Consider the following 20,749-nt stretch of genomic DNA (forward strand, 5'->3'; position numbering starts at 1 on the left):
CACTGGAGGCTTGGTCATGCAGCAAGCCTTCTGGCCTGTCTTCTAAAAAGAGAAGAGAGGGGATTTATTCCTTTCACTTTATCAAGTAATGCAGCTATAGACATACTTTCATCATCTCAGTGTCCCTAAAATATGTGAAAAATAATAATAAACAGGAGCTAAAGAACAGATTGCAGATGCTCTAGCTGTTCAGTTCACCCCATTCTCTTTGGTGGTGGTGCTGAGGCTGGTGTTCTTCCTTTTAGCGATGAGTTCAGTGATTCTCATGTTCTCCCCTGGGTGTCTGCAGAGCACCTTTCCCTGGTTTTTCCCTGCTCTGATTTCCCATCTGACTGCTTCCAACTGATGTTTTGGCTGATGGCATGGCACTGCCAACAGAGAACAAGCCTTGCCCTGTCCCCTGGAGCTCCTCAAGCCATTTGAGTCACTAGTCTGGCAGAACATTAATCTAGAGAAAACACCAAGAGGAACCATTCAGACAATTTTCTGTGGGCTTGGAGAGCTGAACTGACCACAGAAGGTCTGACGAGCCACCAGAACTGGGCACTGGGAGCAGAGTGAGTAGGAAGGGAGAAGGATGCAGAAATGAGACCACCCTGTATAAGCAGCAGTGAGTCCTTAGATCAGGCCAGCTGCTGTGAAACCACAGCCTAAAATTCCCTCCCAAGTTACATTTTCAGTGCTTTTATTTGATACAATTTTAAACTTAATCAGTATCTCCGTGGGTTTTATGTTTGTACAGATCTTGGTATTGTTCATGTTTGTCTTCACTGACTTCTGTGTTTTCCTAAAGACTCAGGACACAAATCCCAAGGTAGAGGCTAAAGCCAGGGCTGCTTTCAGACTGTTGGCATCTTCACTGCTCAGCAAGGCAAACCCCAAACACGTGCCATAGGATGGGGTTTTCTACAAGGGGCTAGGAGGGGAATTTTCTTGCACTGTGGCAGGAAGACAGAACAGATCCATGGGCCAAAATAAAAAACAGCAAAAGCTCTTGCAGAGGCGGGCTTCATCCTGACACAGGAGGGAACAACACACCAAGTAAGACCCTTGTCCAGATCTTCTGGACATCTAGGATCCATCAGGTTATGAGTCCTCTCCAACCCCATGCTCTGAATAGTGCTGTTTGTTCACTGGGTTAAATTCTGAGTACCCAGAAATACACATGCACCTTCCTTCTTCTTCTCTGAAACTGAACAAAGCTCCCCTTGCTACTGCGGAGATGTAAACAGAGCCCCGGAGTGGCAGAGATGTAAATCTGAAAGGCATGTTCCAACATGGTGTCCCAAGCCCAAAACCAGATGTAGTCTGCAACCACAGGAGTGAGGAAATGGGAAACAGGTTGAGGTCATTCATCTTGACATGGCACACGGTGGGATGCTGGCACATGAGGCTCTCGAGCTCTTCCTTCATGGAGCAGCCAGAGTTGGAGATACGGTGGAGGTTTTCCCCACACTCCTGGTCCCAGCACAGGAGGGTGTTCACAGGTATCCTCACTGTTCCTGGCCAGGGGTGACGGAGCTGCAGCTGTGCTGGTGGGTCTTTCTTCTCTTCTGTGTCCCGGTTTTAGCCTGGTTTATACTGGCTGACTTCTGCCATCTCTCTGCTATCCTCCAGCCTGTCCTGCATCGTGTAGGCTGATCCTCCTTTGAATCTCCCCATTCCCACCCCTCCTGCAGGACCATTAGTGAATGCGTATTAAAAATAACTAAGACAAAAAATACCAAAACCTAATTGATGGTTATCTTTTTGCACAACACCCAACCAGACCGCTGACATTTTGGGGAAGATGCGTGCCTGGGTGCGTTTGCACTGGGCTCGGCTCGGCCAGTTCCTGTCCCGTGTGATACTCCCCTGGTCCAAGGCACCGGCAGTGTCCCCCGGACACAGAGATGTCCCCCGGCAGGCAGGAGGTGGCAGCATTGCATAGCCCAGGAGATCCTGCTCTCCTGCATACCCATGCATGGTCTATTTACTGGCCAGGAGCTGCAGACCTGTTTTTCCAGCTCTTCCAAGGATACGTGACTCAAGCCAAACGCCTCCAAACTGCTCAAATCCCATCCAGAGCAACCATTAAAAACAACTAAACCCCAAAGGCCGCTAAGTGCACATCAGTCCTAAGATGTCTGCAAATCACCATTAACAGCAATGTGAGGGCAACTGAGGACGCAGGGGCTCTGCATTTAGAAATGAGCATGATGTTTAAAGATACCTCATTTGCCCTTGAAACTCCAGCCCCCTTAACTAGTGAGCGATGTATCTGAGCTCCTCCGCACAAGATCCACATTCCCTTTGAGTGACAAGAGTGCAGATATTCTTGCTTGCGCAAATGCTCCTTGACAGAACCGAGGTGGGAATGAGTTGGAGGCTAGCTTGCTCTCAGAGCATCATATTCATTCTGGTGCATCTGGCACAGTCCAAGCTGATTTTGGATCTTTCACATTTTATTTTTATTAGAGACATGGAGAGACCTGTAGTAAAACCTTGGATCTAAAACTCCCTGAAACACAAGAGGAACTTGGAGCTCATCTGTGCAGTTCAGGGCATTGATGGCTGCCAGTCTTCCCTCTCCATTCCTCCTGGTCTCTCACTATGGAATCATCCTGGAGCGGACTGAGTCCACCACAGGAAGAAACACAGGCAAATCAGACTTCCCTTGCTGCCCAACAGCCAGATGGACACAAGCCAGGACTTTTTTGCACTTGTGGAGACAGAAAGTGTTTGTAACACACTGCCTTTACCAAGCTAGAAAGCAACATGGTGAATGCAATAAAAGCCTCTATCACCGTGTGGATGCTGTTCTGTTAAGAGGACTCCTCCACTTTTGTATGAAAAACTTCCTACCAATATAGCAGTGTCCTAACCTGGACCTCTAAATCTCACTTTTCTCTAAATAGTTAGCTATTCAAAAAGATCTGTACATAGACCAGTCTTAAAATCAAACTTTTTTATTGTTCTCATAGTTTTGGGTGCACCAGGCAAACTGGAAAGCAGTTTTTCCTGATTGCCCCTCTTAAAAGCAGACACCATAGTAGGCTTTCCTTCTACATACATGAGCTACATTACTGTAAGAGCTTGCTTTCTCCTGCAGACTGAATCATTTCCCAAATGTAGGCTTGCACAGCAGAAGACGCCACTCTGACAGGGAGCGATGATGAGTCACTGGGAATTCACAGTTTTGTGTTCCTGCAAAGGAAAAACTCACAGCGCTGAGCGAGGGGGCAACAGAGGAGATCTCGGGTTTGACAGACAGCAAGAAACAGCTCCTGGAGCACGAGCTGCTGGGTCAAAGCAATCTGGGGAAAGAGAGGAGCCGAATGTAATGGCAATGTGAAGGCTGAGATGTGGCCATGACAGGTGGCTCTGCCCATGGTGTTGTCCTTGTGAGGGGGCCACAGCCTCCTCCCGAATCCTCACCTGGATTGAAAAACTCCTGGCAGAAATGCCTGCGGCCCATCCAGGGTATGTAGTGCTGTGCACTGCAATCCCAGGAGGCCAAGGCTCAAGGTTGGAGGATTAAATCAGATGTGTCAGGCCGAGCAGGGAAGGGTAATGAAGCAGATGTTGTGTGTGCACAGGAGCGGGGAAGGCACCACTGGTCTCTCAGCTCAGCCCTACAACCCACTGGGCTGCAGATACCACAGGGCCTTGGCGCCGCAGGAGGACAGGAGACAGGTTGTTGTGGATTCATTTGTTTACAAACCCAGACCATTAACATACATGCAGATTGGGCTTTGGGATTTGATAAGAACCTTGAAACAGTGCCAGCAGCCCTGTCACAACCCCACATAAAAGAGGCGTGAAGCGTGCATCATGGTGGTGACTCTGACCCCACCTGACCTCCAGTTCCCCAGCCCCACAGCCACCTCGCAGCCAGCGAGGGCAAACGTCAGGCTGCATCCCCACTGCCTGAGGGACACGAGGGCAGTGGGGTAGAGCAGACACTCAGGAGACTCAGCAGGAGCCTTGCGGTTTCGACGCCCCCTGCTCTCAGCCCCAAGTAGAGCAGCGCCCGCAGCAGGCCCAGGCAAGGCCCGCGAGGCAGGGGGGCTGGGACGCCTGTCCCTTTAAGAGCGGGTGAGGGCACGTATGCTTCTCTCCTTCCACTTCCGCCCGGGCACGGGTTCGAGGGATGCGCATGCACGTATATACCACGTGACAAGCCGCTGGGACTAAGCCCGGTGAAGAGCGACGCCGGTCATTGGCTTTGAGGGCGGGCGGTGTGTGCGCATGCGCAGAGGACACGACACCGCCTTCGCCCCTCCCTCCTCCCCGCCCGCGCGGCTCCGCGCGCAGGCGCGCTGCGGGAAGGGGAGCGGCCTTTCCCCGGCGCACGCGCGCTTGCCGCCCCGCCCCGCTCCCAGCGTGCCCCGCGCGGTGAAGAAGCGGCGGCTGCAGGCTGGGGGCATTTTGTGTCCGCGATAGCAGCGATTGAGAGACAAGATGGCGGCGGCGGCCGAGTGAGGGGCCGGCGGCGGCCGGGACCCGGCGGAGCCAGCAGGCTTCGCGTTTCCCTTCCCCTCCCCCCCTCTCCCCTACCCTACCCTCACAGCACCTCGGCGGCCGCCTCTTGTCTTTCTGGAGAGCGCCGAGAGCCGGGCGCCGCCTGGCCGGGGAGCGGGACAGAGCCGCGGAGGGGAACCCCCGCCGGAGGGGCCTGGCTGGAGCTGAGCAGCGGGGATCAGCCTTCCTTGTTCTGCGTCCCCCCCCCTCCCTTCCCCTCTTCCCTCCCCTGCCCCTTTCCCCTCCTCTGGGGCGGCGGTAGAGGCCTCTTTCTTCCCCCGAGTCTCTCAGCGCCGGGAGGGCCCCGCAGCCGCCCCTCGCCATGGCGAGTAGCAGCGGCTCCAAGGCCGAGTTCATTGTCGGAGGCAAATACAAGCTGGTGCGGAAGATCGGGTCGGGCTCCTTTGGGGACATCTATTTGGCGATCAACATCACCAACGGGGAGGTAAGGGCGGCTCGCACTCCCTCACTTCCTTGGGCCCATCGGCGCGGTCCCTTCCGCACCTCGAGGGGAACGGGAGACCGACGATAACCTTTCCGAGGCCGGCTTGAAGCCTGGTTTTGCCCCCCCTTGTCCCCGCTATCGCTGCCTCAGAGGCACCGGCCGGCCCCGTCTCGCCAGGGTGGCTGAGCCGCCCTCCGCGAGGTGGGGGAGTTGGAGGTGTGTACCCCGGGGTTGAGGGGCTTCCCCTGTTTGACGGCCTTCTTCGCTAGTGGGGTGGCACTGCCTTTTCCGACGGCAGAGCCGTGCGGTCGTGGTTTCTCCCACCCAGCAGTTGCATAGCTCGCTTGTGAGTGTTAGAGAGAGGAGACCACCATTGTGGGAAAACATATTTTGTCTTTTATGAGCAGCCGAAGTCGTCCCTCTACTGCCAGTTATCTATCTCCTCTCTCTCAGCTGGGGAATACTTTCTCTCATTTTCATCAACAGTTATAGAAACAAAGAAGATCCCCTGTTTCTTAAGCTGCTTTTTTTCCTTGTTTTTTTCTTTTTTCTTCCTCCCCCTCACGGCTCTGAGCTGTAAAGAAGAAACACCCACATATGTTCTTCCTCACTTATATGGATCTGAAGACTTTACATCTCCAGTTCAATTTCATGACCTGGGATGGATATTTATTGTACAGATCATCACGATATGGATTTTATTTGAAGATGCAACAAAATGCAGGACGCTGAGCACCGAGAGCTTAAAAAAAAAGTATACTTCAAAGCATTTACAGCAGGGGTGTGTGGGGCATATTGAAGTACTGTGCTCCTTAAACCTCAGTGACAAGTCTGTGCTTGGTGGACACTCTGCTCTGACTCCTTGTTCCCTCTCACTGTAGGAAGTTGCTGTAAAGTTGGAGTCTCAGAAGGCTAGACATCCCCAGCTGCTGTATGAAAGCAAACTATACAAGATTCTGCAGGGAGGAGTTGGCATCCCACATATACGGTAGGAATCACTTATGTATGGCAGTACAGTGACTTTTCTTTAATGTTAGCCTGAGGCAGGACACCACCATTTAAGAGATTTATCTGGGAGGATTTGGGCTGTTGCAGGGAAAATGCTCCGTTCCAAGCTTCACAACTAGTTGGGTATCCTCACCACCGTCCCGCAGTCTTTTCTTATCCGTACATACAGTGCTTTGAAAGTGAGATCTAGAGCAGTTCCTGAGCTGTCAGAAATTCTTGCGATTAGAACAAAGTGTGAGACTGTTTTGGTGAGAGCCAGTGTTCTTGATGAGGTTAAGAGTTTGAAGCCGGTACTGGAAATGGCTGCTTTCTTTTGTTGCTTTCTTTTTTTTTTTTTTTTTTTTTTTTTTTTTTTGTTCCAACATGTCTTCCTCCTCCGCTCAGAAAATGGCGGATGGACGTGATTAACCCTCCCCCTTCTCGTGTTGGGACAAGGGACGTGCTTAGGCATGTATTTTTTCCTTTCATAGTTATGTGCTGCAAGGCTTGAGACTGCAGAAAACCTCAACCAGGAATGAAATGGCAGCCCCTTTCTGTTGCCCGTAACAGATGCGTCACTAGGATTTCCATACAGTTAAAGTGCCAAGATTAATCCCTCACAGTTGCTTGTTATGCAGCTTCCTTGTTCCATATTCTGTTTGAAACTTTCAATAGTGTTTAATAATTTACTGATCTGGAAGAAAATCACTGGTGCAGCAGACTCTAGGAGGAGTTATTTCTCTTCGGATTATTGAGGTATTGTACTGGGTTAGTTCCCAACTACTGAATTTATGCTTCAGAATAGATTACATGAAACTTCAGTTTTCTCCAGAAAGACTTTGTTCAAGAAGTTGTTCTTTTTTAAAACTTTGTTAATAGTTGTTTTTAAAGTTAGTATTTTTTATGTTTGCACGATGACATAAAGGACTTGTGTTCCTTGAGCTGCAGAAATTATTTCAATTTAGATATTGGGTCAAACTGTGGATGACATTTAATCTGTTAACTCTTTCCTGACTTTGTATGTGCACTTGTATCGATAGTGGCCTGTAGGGTCTATTGTAAGATCATAATGATGCTGTATTCTAAATCATGTATTAATTTTAGCAAAACCTAAACCAAATCTGCATTTCTGAGGTTCTCCCCTCCTCCCTCTTCCCCCGCCCCCCCCCCCCCCCCCCCCCGCAACACAACTGGCTGTAGTCCTGAATGTAAGCTGGAGCTATATAGCAGAGTTGTCTTGACCATCTGTCCTCATTCACTACAGCCTTTTGCAGGGATAGAAGGATAGAATAAACATACCCTGAATTCAACAGAAACTTGCAGCTTAAATGGAGTTGCTTATGTGAAAACAGATTTAGTCTTTATTTTAGACTACAGTTTCCTTCTTTTCTTCAAATGGGTGCATTTATTTCACAACTGAAAGAATAGAAATGGCATTTGGGAAAGCTATCACAGTGAAGTTATATGCTAAAACAGGGATAACTGGGAAAACAGCCAAAGTAAGTGGATAGTATCAGGTGTTTCATTGCAAAACTGGAAAAGCAGGCGTTCTTAAACTATTTTTTAAAAAAGTAAACGAATGTTTGGTGCTGTAGTGAGGCCTAAATTGCAAATTTTTCAACTTTTCCATGTAACAGGAGCAAACTAATGTTCAAATTCTTGGATTTGGGTAAACTGTCCCTGTGAGAGTGTTTTATTTATGGCTGAGCTACTGGGAGTAGTCTTGCATGTTGAGAAACTTGCTTCTATCTTCAATTACAGCAGTCATTACGTTTTATTTCCTTTATTTTTGATGTTCTTGTATCTGTACAATTACTTGTTTTCTGTAAAACCAGTGACTGTGGTTTAGAAGTCTCACCACCACAGGGGAACTACAGCCTCTCTTTAACACACAACTCCTCCCTCACCCTTCCCCCCACCCATAGTTACAAGAGCCTGAATAAGAACGGACAACTGAGGCAATACTCAAAACAACTTAAATTTATTTATAGACTTACTGTGCTGAAGGTGTGTGATCTATTTGATGTCAGTGAGTCTTGAAATTTTCACTTTCAGGTTCTCACAGCATTAATATTTGTAATATTTTTCTAGGAAATGGTCTTTCAGCATTTTTGGAAATAATTTTCTTCAGAAGCAGCATTAATTTTAAATCTGTTTGTATGTACCAGATGCTGCTTGACTTGTTCTTTGCCTAGGATTCTGTTACTAGTTGTTTTCTTGTTGTATGACATCTGGTGATGCTTGAAGAAATCCAAAATAGTATTTTTATGTTTATCTTCTTTAAGAGGAAGTTGAGCAGGGTACCCACCACAGTTCTTGTGACAAATGTTAAAATGTGATGTCTTTAGTAGAAGTAGAATCCATGGTACTCCGAATCTAAGGGGGAGGACTTGGCCTACCAAATGAGATGTATGGCTGAGGTGCTTAACAAGGATATGCCTTTGAATGGGTGATTACAAAGAGTAAGACCAAAGTGAAATAACTGTATATTGTTTCAGACAAGTCAGGCTTTTCTGACATGCTTTTTTGGCAGCAGCTAAGCTGAGAGAATGTATGACTTTGTACTTAGGTCACTTTGCATGTGTAATTGATAATACACGTTCTGCCATTGTTTTATAATGGTATGCTGTCAAGTTGAAATAAGCTGTTCTTGGCTCGGTATATTTAGAAGGATGAATCAAGTTGAAGGAAAATCTTTCAATACATTTGTTAAAATTTCTGTAATGTGACACCTTTAAACAACAGCACAAACAGAGCATTTGATAGAAAATTAAGGAATTGTTCTAAGCTTTTCCCATTTTCATGCTGTATAAGCTGGGCTCAGCAGCTTTTTTATCTCAGTGCTACACATCTGGGAAACAGGCACATAATCTTGTATTCCTTATTTAAGAATGAAGGACTTGTTCTCTTATTTTTCATCTACTTAAGTAATGCAGTGGCCAAGATCAACTTAGTAGAAGTTGCATTATGTGGCTTTGCCTTACTAAAGTGGTCTGCTGTGGTTCTTTGACTCACTAGGCTGAAATGATAGGTCAAGTATGGATTGGTCATTCATTTTGGACATCTGTTCTTAAAACTGAATTCTGCCCTTTAGATGTGGTTGCAGACTTTGTAATAAGAGCATATCTGGAGTGTTACTTAAATTGCTTGGTTCTAGGTAATTGTAGCCTTTAAGGTTGATTTGATGACCTTTTTAGATAATTGCAAGAAAGCTAATGAGTAAAATTTCAGTTTTGGAGTTAAAAGTTTTTTGATACTGCTTCTGTGGGATCGACTGTGAGCCTTCACTTGTCATGGGGGGTGAACAAGGAGCCTTGGTACTCCCACTGCAACAAAACGTGTTGTTTGCACGTAAAATAGCAAAAATTGAGATTGGAATGTCTTTATTCTCTGAATATTCTAAACCCTTTTAGACTAGCAAATCTTTGACTTTGCTGCTTATTGTTTCCTGGAAGAGCAGCAAAGTTTTTGAACTTGTCTCTGGAGTTTCACAAAACCTTATATAAATGTCCTACAAATTTTTAAGCTGTGGATTTTTCATGATATACAAATTTTGCTTAATTATTACCTTAATTTTTCACAAAAAGCACTTGAACTGAGCTTAACGTTTTAACTGCTAATTAATGATCTGCCTTTAGGACACAATGCAAAGTCGGCAGTATTCTGCTGGGTTTATTCTCATTGTTCTCAGCCATCAGCTGTCTTGTTCTTTTTTCCTCGCTTTTTCAGTGGCAAAGCATTTTTAGCTGTAATCTTGTTAACTGGGCACTGATCCTATTAGTTTGGACTATACCTTTATTCCCAAATTCTTGGTTCTGGCTTGGAGGAATGCAGCAGAGTTGTGATTTTTGCATTTTTTTGCTCAGTGTAACTCTGTTAATCAAAGTGCTCTTGACAGAAGTGATTGAATTATCAGTGACAGCCACTCTTGATTTTTCACCATTTATGTTGTTTATCAACTATTGTTCGTATCCTTTATGAAGACTACCTTTAGGTACTCTTTCAGATGTACTTTTGAAGGAAGAGTGGGCTTCAGATTTTTCTCCTGATAATATAATGGGATAACTTGGTTTTTTATCAGTTTCAAATGGAAAGCAGCTATGCTGGAACCAGCTGTGACTATTGGTGATTTATTAGAAGTGTTGGACTTAAGAGCAGGAAGAGAGCCTAGTGAATGTGAAACATATTGCGTGTATTGTTGTGTGGGCAAGGCCGAAGAGATACTGTACAGCATGTGAAGCTAATCAAGGTGATATTTAAATTCAGTCATTTGTAAGTTTAAAAACCAAAAGCTATTGACTTGGTGATTTTTTTCATCATTCTTTTGAAAATTGACCAAGTAAATCCTTACATTTACTCAATGCAGTAAGTTCTTGCAAAATTTTTGATGTAGAGAAATTCAATATTGACACCCATGTGTCACTATGCAATCTTATAAATAGTGAAGCATATTGTAAAGTATCTGGGGAAAAGAAGATCTATAAAAGTATCTACAGTTTTTGTTCTGCTTGCTTACTGCCATGTTGTTGGATCATCAATTAATAACAGACTGCCTGTATTCATCTTCACTAAGTAATGTAATGGAAAAATGTGGTCAAGTTTGGTAATCTTTGGGTTGTTCTCACAATGGATTTTTCCTTGAGCACTTCAAATTGATCTCTTTTAAGCAGTGCTTTAAAAATCTGTAAATACACCTCTGAAACACCTTCTCTAATGGTTTTCCTAATAACTTCCTGCAGCAGAACACCCCACCCCCACCAACCCAATAACAGCACTGGGAAAATACTTATCAAACCCACAAACAAAAAAACACACACCCCCATCCCCTAAAAGAAAACCCAAACCAAAACTAGTAGTCAGATAACATCTGAAAAGTTTTCTATCTTCTTTTCATCGGTAAGACGGATACTTTCATCTAGGTCTGCAAGTGAGAAGGAGGAAGGTTCTAGCAGTAGACCCTCCAATTAATTAACCTTCTGTTATTGTTAAGGCTGCATACTGGAGGGCAGAACCACTCGAGTAGATAAGAGGAAGCCTCTTGTTCTGGTAGCTCAAAGTAAAATTGAAAGCTAGTACATTAATACCTAAAATTTTCCTACTGAATGTCTTTAAACAAAGTCTATTTCATGTTGTGTAACAATCTAAACTTCTGTCTTAATTGGTCTTTGCGGACTCCTTAGAAGCATCCAAGAGAGACCACAGTTTGAAAACAAACGAAGCTGTCCTTTTCTGACTTTTTTTCTCCTTTCCTTAGCTCAGTCTTTACAGAAACAGCTGCAGAAATACACGGTTTCAGTGTTACTCTTGTTTGGAACAGGTGATTAGCAGAGGTACTAATGAAACCCTTTTCCTCAGCAATGTTTCCTTTATCTGCAAATTGAGAAGGTTAAGCCATCAACTGAACTACTGAACATTCTGACTTTTATGTAAGAAACTTGACTTAGGTTCTCCTCGCTTCCTACCAGGTGTTAACGTACCTCATTAAACAGCTAGCAAAACAGCAAGTCAACTTAGCTTAAAGTATGTATGCATCATAACACCAGGCGGATGAAATGACCTTACTGCTCAGGAGATGAGTTGCACCGACATACTTCACATTCATATTTCTCTCCTAACTGTACAAAAACTGATACAGAATTTTATTTATAGTCTATCTAACTTCACAGTGTAGGGTGTTCATTGCTGTTTCTTTATTTAGTACTTGGGTGGCCTAATTCATACTCACCATGGCAACTAATGTTAGATGACATCTGCTAAATATTCCACTTTAGTATTTCAGTCATGCCATATTATGTTAAGTTCATTTATATTACTCCTAGCTGGCTAACAGTTAAGAAGTGCTTTTCCAGATTCAGGGGAGATAAACTAGAAATATAAATGTGTCAATTTAGACATGAATCTTAGAATCTTGACTCTTATGTCTGTTGCTTCAGTATCTGTTAATACTCAAAGTAGTATATTTTTCCAGGCAGAACATACTTCCCAGTGTGTCTGAAACATCATTATTTGTCAGGAGATGTCTGTCCTGAGAGGTCTAGAACATGGGACCAGAAGGGACCACTTTGGTTCAAATCCAGCACCTGTTTTGGACAACATGCTGTTCTTTCTGTGAATCAGTCAGGTGCAATGTTAAAACTTTCTAGGCTGGCACGGCAGTGCTCATGATTCTGTTGTTAGAGAGAATGCTTCTGTGCCTAAAGATAAATGCTTGTACCCATAGGCAGTCAGCACCTATTTATTTCTTACTTGATTTTTTTTTTGTTAATAACCTTTTCCCTATTACAGTCCTCCTGTCTCTGTAAAGTTGCATATCTGTAATAACTCCATAGCTGCCTTTCTGAGCTGTTTGAATACATGATTAGAGAGGTCACCACCTGCCCATCTTTCTTGAAGTCTCTTTTCTGTCCCTGTTCTTATTCGGATTTCTTTTCCTGAATGTTGGTGACAGGGCTTGCACATCAGTGCCTTAGGCATTGATACTGATTGCTTCACAGTTTCTGTGTAGAATACCTGTACTTCTACTGATTAGGATTACTTACTATTTTTCAGTGATGCCTGATATTAGAGCTATATGATTACAGAAGGTCTGTTTTCTCTTTAGTCACATTATCTGACTAATGCCTAGTTTAGAAACTTTTGTATAAATGACTTAGTGCTTGCAGAAATGGAATACAGTTCCAGAGTGTTCATCAGTTCAGTGTCATTTGGTTTTCTGTAGGATGTCTGAACTCTTTGTGTTCATGAGACCTTCCAGACTTGCATATTCACCCTCATGTCCCTGCTGACTTGTCAAACTTAGTAATAATAAGGTGATCTCAGGTAATTCTAGTAGTAAGTTCTTTCCAGCTTGCTTGTTCATGGTACATTTTTTGTTTTAATAGGTTTTTTATCCACCTTAGTTCTTCTGACAATCTCCATTTTTGTCATGTGAACTCTTCCACTTGGTGTTTGAGAGCCCAAGTGATGGGGGACTAATTGCATAGGATTACACAGAGTAATCATAGGGTCACACGCTATGAATTATGAAAGTGACAGAATTTTATATAACATCAAAGAAGCCCAAATCAGCCTCTTTTTAATGTGACTATAAAGGTTTCTGGAAGTCTAAAGGTTTGAGTTTAGCTATTCAGGTTTTGTCACAGAAGCATTGTATTTCCTTGCAGTGAGGCACCAGGAGATATTTTTTTTGTCTGAAAAGCATGACCTTCTGCAGTTCTGTTTGTAATTCCAGGTTGCTGCAACCTCCACTGGAATAGTCAGCGATTGAATTGACAGAAGCCTTTAGCGGAGTATAAGTTACCTGGGAAAGCAGGTCTTGATTGAGGAGAGCTTTTATTAAGCTGGAACAAAATAGTCTTGTTATAGTTGCTCTGATACTGGGAACACTTTCTTGTGACGCTGAGCTGGTGTTCTGGTTTTGTAAGCTGTAGACAAAATGATGTGCCGTTTTGCTAATGGTAACACTGCCTTTATTGGCTTCATGGTTTCAGAATGGATGGGAGTTGGGGTTTCTTTACCACTGATTAACAGCTGTACAGTTTATTCAGTAATTTAATTCATTTGGATCTGAATTTGAGAATTTTTTTAATGTGAATCTTCTGAATCCTTTTCACTTACTCATCGTGTGACCAGCTAACACAGCTTTGGTAATCATGTTGGTTTTGTTAGCTTGTTGTTTTAATTACAAGTGCAGATGTAATGGATAAAACTGCTGGTTATCTACTAAAATTGTCTAAGTGGTACAATAGTCTGAAACTGGGCCTGTAATTTCATGGCCTGTGTCTGAATTCTGTTAGCCCTTCACCCCACCTCTTTGCTAGCTGACCTACCTCAATTTGACCCTTTCAAAGGAAGATACACTCGATGTAAAGAGAATATTATAATAACCAGATGAAATGTTTTGGTTGGGATTTTTTAAACAGAAAGCAAGCTATTGACAAACATTTGCTCAAACACTTCTTATGTCATTGACATTATTTACACAATATGCAGTTGATGAAGTAGACATACAATTTTTAAAAGATGCAGCTCTGAAAACAGGAAAGGATTTTAAGTTTAAATAGACATGACTACAGTATTTGCTTCTAAGTGTTAGATGTGCATCAATACTTCATTTGTCTCAAGGTTAGTCAAGGAAATGAAAAAGCCACCCCACATGAGTTCAAGTAAACATTCACTTTTGTGATCTGGCATCATACCAGTTTTACTGGTATGGGATTTGGAAACTGAGTTTGTTCAGCATAGAGCTACAAATATTGAAATTCAAGATGTTACAAAATTTTAGCTGTGTGAATGCACTGGGGCAATATATTGGGCTGCTAAACCACATGATTTTGAAACTTGTTGACGTGGTGAATCTTAGTCCTTCAAACTGGACAAGTCACTGAAGTCAAATTAAGGTCACTCTTGAATCTTCAACTGTGCTTTGATGGAAAGCTTCGTAAAGGATATTTACAGTACTCTAACTGATCTGTAGTAATTTCATCTGTAGCTTTAAACAGTTGAGGCAATGGAGAATGACTAAGCATTTTCATATATGTGTGAGCTTGGACACACCTTACAGCTTGCATATGGACTAGGGTTCTAACAGCTGTATCAGTTGTTACAGTGGTATGTTGCCAGTTCAGGGATAAATCTTAATATTGTCCTGTTAATGTTTTGTGCAGACTTCAATAAGATCCTCTACTACTGTTCTTCAGGAAAGCTGGTGATAATCCATATAATTCTCTCCTTAGGAATTATGTCCTAATGGGTCATACAAGACTGTGGGAATGAATTAGAGAAATAACGAGTTTTCCTAGTCTAGTAATTTAACTTTTATTTTTGAAATGATACATTATATATAACTATGGGTGGGTAACAGCTGCATAAAGTGTACAGTCAAGTACTTAAATCTCTTGCTCCTGTTTTCCACTTCTCTCCAAAACTCTTCCTGCTTAAAATCTATTGCTGCTGTTGCCTCCTCAGCTTTAGTAGGAGAGGGAGTACTTCAAGTGTGCTTAAAAAAAAGGTCTATGGAGCTCTAACAGATGTGGGACACTTGTGTTCCAAGACAGTGTAATCTAGTAGTTGCCCAGGGCTTTCTATGGATCATTCCTTCATATTAGTAGTTAACTCCAAGTTTCATTGGTGATGCAGTATTAGAACTTCTGAAGATTTCTCTTTGAGACACTAGCTTTTTTTTTTAAGAATTGTGCTGCGTTTGTTGCCGTATTGTTTTGCACTTCAGCCCAGTAGTGTTAAAACTTGCATGCCAAAGCGCTCCAAATTTGTGCTCATCCAAGATGTGTGCTTATGTGCCATTTTACACTGATTATGTGAATAGGGGAGTAAGGAGTACTTGCCAAGAACTTATGTATCATAATATCCAAGGTTTCCTAAGAAGAGCCAAGACTTCTAATGGTTTTTTACTCGGAGCTGCCAGTAGTAGCAGCTACTAGACTTTGAATGGACATAATGTAGCCTTACTTCTTAATCCCATTTTCCCTGGAAATGTTCCAAGGGAAATGGAAATTTACTTGCAGTGTTAGCAAAGTAAATAAAGCACAAGTTACTCCAAGACCCTAGCAGAGTTTTCAGTTGCTGGTAGTGAAATGAATAGATGTGGTAGTCTTCTGTGAGGAATAACAGGCAGGTAAACATGAAAATGAAATGCTAGGTGCTCCCATCTTATTTCTTTGTCTTGCAAAGTTGATTCTGCTTTCCACCAGTGCAAAATGGTCAGGAGACTTAAAATTTTCTTGTGCGTATGTAGAAGTAGGCCAAATGGAGGTTGTGCAGTCAACCTGAACTACTTCATTTACTAAGAAGCAAAGAGATCCCTATAGAGGAACCAAATGCTTTTTAAAATGTAGCTCCCAGGGTAGGCTTCCTTTTCATAAGCTTCATTTTTTCTGTGATGCTGTAACTAAATTTTCTTAGCTCAGCTGAAGACTGATCTTTGATCCTTTTCCCTTATACTGCAGTCTCTTGGGCACTGAACCATTACTGTACTGAACGGTTACACTCAGCATCTGAATTGGACTTCCATTTCTTGAATAAAAACACATTTTATCTAGATCTTGATTTACTCCTTATAATGCTTCAATTCAGCTCATTATTCCTTAGACTTTTTTTACAACAAACCTAAATTTTATATGACCTTAATTAGTTGGGTCGTTTGGTCCAGTTTTCATTACTGTAGATGTTTCACTTTCAGCTGTGACCTATGGAGCTGTTTATAGAGCCTTGTCAAAATTACTCAGCTGTTTGCATAGGTGACTTCGGTAGGAACCAGGAAGTGGATGTACAGATACTAGTCAGTAATTCTTGAACTGAAGCTGGTTCGTAGTTCATTAAGAAGGTTTCTCAACAGCATCTCATTTTGTCTCTTTCTTGGTCTCTGCATAGCATAGCATTTTTTTTAAATACTCTTCTTAGTTGCTCTTGCAGTTGAAACTGATCGCTCCTTAAAAGGGCCTAGCTAGGCAGGTCTCTTTAAAATGTCTGCCTTTCATGGCTTGGTGTCAGATTGCAGTGTGAATATTAACCTTTTCATAAATTACAGATTTTTATCAAATAATACCATCATCATGCTTTCCTAGTTGAGTCACTTGCAAGCTTTTTTTGTACATCATAGTACGTTCAATGACTTTTCAGAAGGCAAAACCTGATATTATGACCCTTAATATGTTGGGGGAAAACTGTTTTGTTGATAGTTCATTTAAATGACTACTTTCAAAATGCATATTTTCTGCATCCCCTCTTGATGTAGGGAATGAATAAAGGTCCTAAACAGACCTGTAAAACAATGAGTCTGATCATACATATTGTCTATATATAACTTTTATCAAATTTATAACAATACATTACAAAGTACATAGTTTCTGCTAGATTCCTGACAGGGGAATATGCAGGCCAGAAGTTCCTGAAACAAATCCAAATACAGAATCTTTTCTCTGGGGTTTTGTAAACATTTTACTTTACTACCCTGGCTAAGCTTGGAATCCTGTCAGTACCAAGGAATTTGTCGGCTTTATCAGTGGTAACTATTTTCCAGACAACTGTGCTTTAGTCTCCTGGAGTCATTGCCTAAAGTGGAAATAAAATGTCTATGCAGATCTTTTAAGCCCTAGTTACTACTGTGTTCGTGCTGAATCTTCATTTTTTTCTTGTTGGTTTTTTTTTTAAATCTGAATGCTTTTATTATGGGTATCTTGTCTGCACCACTGTTGTTGGAAACTTCAAGACTCCTCCAGGATAGAATTGGTCAGTGCCTTATGCATTGACTGCTGATAGTAGGTCCTTCTTGTAAGGACTAGGTGCCTGGGAAAGGCAAAACACAGCCTTCTGATCAATAAGGTGTTGAATCTTTACAGTGGTGCACTAGTACTCGGTGTAGCCTCATGAACAATTTTTTACACACACCTCTCACTTCACTGTAGGTATCTTGAGTGTGCAAAAGGACTGTAGAGAAGAATATTCAGGTTCTGTCTTTCAGTGTCCATTGAAAGTATGGAAATTCACAGCTGAGATTTGCAGAAGTGAAGGGTGTGACTCCAGGTCTTCTCAGGCAGCTTAGGTGGTGAAATGCTATCCCCCACTTGCAGATAATGTTAAAAAGCAGCAGTGTGGTGGAAATGCTAGACATGGATTGGAAGGAAAAATATACATGGGAGGCTGCCTGCTTGTCCTCACAGCATTGGTAACGTATTTTGTGCCCCAAATTGATATATTGGACACTTAAGGGTGGATATCACAGTCTGCTTGGCTACAATTGATAATTTGCTACAACTGTATTTTTGCTTTTATGACGAGTGTTTTTTCCCTTTATGATGAAAACCTGATAAAGAGCTGTTATCTTCTACTTAATAGGACAGTAGAATTTGATTGTTATTTGTTAATTTCAGGTGAATGAATGAAGAGGTAGTATATGAGTTAACTGCATGAGCTGCTTTGGTCTATTGCAGAGAAGTCATACCAAACAAAGCCTTAAAGCATGTAAAGATGTTTCTGTGAAGTTAAATATCGCAGGAAATAATGATGGGAGTGTAAGGTGTCCTGCAGATGAGTTTCAGTTCAGACTTTTTACACACACCTCAGCACATGTAATGGCTTCTGCTTTGATCGCATTTTGATTTTGGTGCTTGGTATTTAAATGCTGCTAAAGTGTAGTAGTGTTTCCTCTTAAGGGAAAATAAAATGTGTGTACACACTTTCCAACTTGTGTGTTGTTTTGTCCTCAGACTTTGTTTCCAGGAAAAGTAATACACTACTAGCCTCAGTTTTTAGTTAGCTTTCAAGACTGAACATTAGTCATCAGTGTGCCCCCGCAGCCAAGAGGACAAATGGTACCTTGAGCTGCACTAGGATTTCTGCTAATGCTGAATAATTTTCTTTGTTGCAGGTGGTATGGTCAAGAAAAGGACTACAACGTTCTAGTTATGGATCTTCTTGGTCCCAGCCTTGAAGACCTATTCAACTTCTGTTCTCGCAGGTTTACGATGAAAACAGTACTTATGTTAGCAGACCAGGTATGTACAAATCTCTGGGGAAGTTAAAACTCCTAAAATACTTTGTGCAACGTGGTTCTCTTGAAGTGAGTTAAATACTGTTATGCAGTCTCATATATAGCTAAGTGAGCACTTGACCTATACAGGAACAAAGTAATGGTGGCTTCTGTGTGCTGTGGCCTGCAAAATGACTGTAAGCCTGTAGCACAAGGGCAGCACAGATCCAGCTCCTTGACGCTGCAGATCTAAGAAGTGCAACTTCAATAAAGTATTGAGATTAATATGGGTGGATTAACTCCTGATAGCAGCCATGGAAGTGGTGTTAGAAAGTCTGAATCAGTCTCCAGTTACGGTTGATATGAATCAGTGGGAACCTGTTACGTGTTGGCCAGCTGCAGTGACAGGTGAGCAACATGCAGGTCTATGGGTCTGATCTTACTGAATGTCACTATGCCCTCCCAATGTCCTGTAACTTCTAGTACGAGACCATGGGCTAATAAATACCGTTTTGCTTGTTGTGGTGCTTAAAGACAGTTCTTAAAGCTGTTAGTGGAGATGCCACTCTACCTCAGGCTTAATCAAGGACACTAAAACTGAGGTCTGTTAAATCTTTTTCTAGCAATTGGTATTTTTCAACATGGTCATGGAAATGGCCATCATTTGCAATGGCCAGCCATATTTTTTTCTTGCTATTTAACAAATAACTTGATTGTGCTGTCTTCAGCTACTTGAAAGGCAGTAATGGCTTCTCGAATTGAATTTTCAGTGGTAGTTTAAATTTCATCTAATATTACGTAATTGATGTTTGTTAGTACCAAGTTGTCACTTAGCCAGATGCTCGTAGAATCCCAGGCTCTTGGCCAAGGAAGCTCACTGCATTTGTATGGAGACAAGGTCAGCTGTCCCTCTTTTCAGCTGCTTTGAGTGGTATGCTTGCTTTTAGAGAGCCATTTGCCTGCTCAGTTAGCTAGAGTCTGGGTGTTACAGCGTCTCCAGGGAATCCGCATGGGTTTTCTGCAGTATCGCTTTGGATGATAAACATTAATTAGTTGTCATCTGGGAAGCATAGACAGGATGTATGATATCAGTGCACGGAACTGGCTTTTAGGGCATAGTCCAGTAGAACAGCTGTCAAGGGTATGATACTGTAACAATTCAACTTGCTACAGACAGTGTGAAGACTGTTTTAGTAGCTGGAAAGCTGAACCACATAAATGCATGTGCCGTGATCTCGCGCACAGGAAACGCATGACTGTATATGATGATACAGATGTGCCATAGTTTCTCTGAGTCTTTAGTGATGACTCTTATTCCTTGATCACCGTAGCCTAGATATGACAGTATGGGCCACAGTCAGGTTATTACTTGCTCTATGAAAACTGTTACCCCGAAAAGTGACATTTGATGATGAATGAATAACTGGGACAGAGGGAGGGAATGAGCTTTAAAATTGTCTTGTGGTACATAAATAAAACCTTTATTTGAAGTAAGAAAAAAATTACTCCTTAATGGGACACTGTAGTTAGAACATGAACTTGAATGTATGGGAAATAGTTTCAGGTATTTAATTTACCATTGCCTGATCAAGATTGTGGAATTTTAACATACAAGAAAGATAAATTTATTTGAACAGCATAAAAAAAAAGAGACTTGGTTTTCATTAAGCAGATATATAAACTTAAGTTGCAGAAGAAGGCAACAGTAAAAATTAAATGTTCAGCGAAAGCATGAAGTGAATTGTATTGTGCTCATTGAAATCTTACCTGTTTTGTTGTTGCTGTTTTTTGCAGATGATCAGTAGAATTGAATATGTGCACACAAAGAATTTTATACACAGAGACATTAAACCAGATAACTTCCTAATGGGTATTGGGCGTCACTGTAATAAGGTTAGTCTAATACTCTTTGCTTAAAAGATCCGAAGGGAATGGCTGTGTTACTTGATTCAAGCTGCACAACCTTTTTAAAACTCACTGCGAAAACTGATGTTTTGGATGCTAAACCATGGTTCTTTGATGTGAGAGCTTGGATTTCTCAGTGTCTGCTTCTAAATGCAGTGGCATACACATGTGGGTCTGACTCACCCTGTGAGATGTGCTTGATTGCAAGATGATTTCTGGGCTTGCAACAAGACTATAAGCTAACCCTAGAGAATACTTAGTTACTTTTCTCAATGATGGAGTTTCATTATAGAGATGACTGTTTTAACAGCGTTTTTTTCCTCAATGATAAAGTCAAGTCTTATCTTTGGCTTTGGGGCTGACTTCCTGGGATGAAGAGAATTTGTGCCAACATGGGAACTGCTGACCTACCAGTCATCAGG

The 20,749-nt window shown here is 42.2% G+C and overlaps 1 protein-coding gene across 4 annotated transcripts in view; it reads left to right on the plus strand.

Annotated features, from left to right (window-relative positions):
• Positions 1-4,340: 4,340 nt before the first annotated feature.
• CSNK1A1 (casein kinase 1 alpha 1) overlaps positions 4,341-20,749 on the plus strand; it is a 35,457-nt gene continuing 19,048 nt past the window's right edge. For 2 of the 4 annotated variants that reach the window (XM_074916363.1, XM_074916365.1), the window contains exons 1-4: positions 4,342-4,948; positions 5,830-5,936; positions 18,321-18,447; positions 20,217-20,315. In XM_074916363.1, the coding sequence (XP_074772464.1) occupies positions 4,826-4,948; positions 5,830-5,936; positions 18,321-18,447; positions 20,217-20,315 (456 nt within the window). In that variant the 5' untranslated portion in view covers positions 4,342-4,825. Of the gene's footprint in view, positions 4,949-5,829; positions 5,937-18,320; positions 18,448-20,216; positions 20,316-20,749 lie in introns of all 4 variants that reach the window. The other 2 variants (XM_074916364.1, XM_074916366.1) reach the window with 2 other exon arrangements.

Source organism: Athene noctua, chromosome 12, assembly GCF_965140245.1.
Source record: "Athene noctua chromosome 12, bAthNoc1.hap1.1, whole genome shotgun sequence".
Classification (NCBI taxonomy): domain Eukaryota; kingdom Metazoa; phylum Chordata; class Aves; order Strigiformes; family Strigidae; genus Athene; species Athene noctua.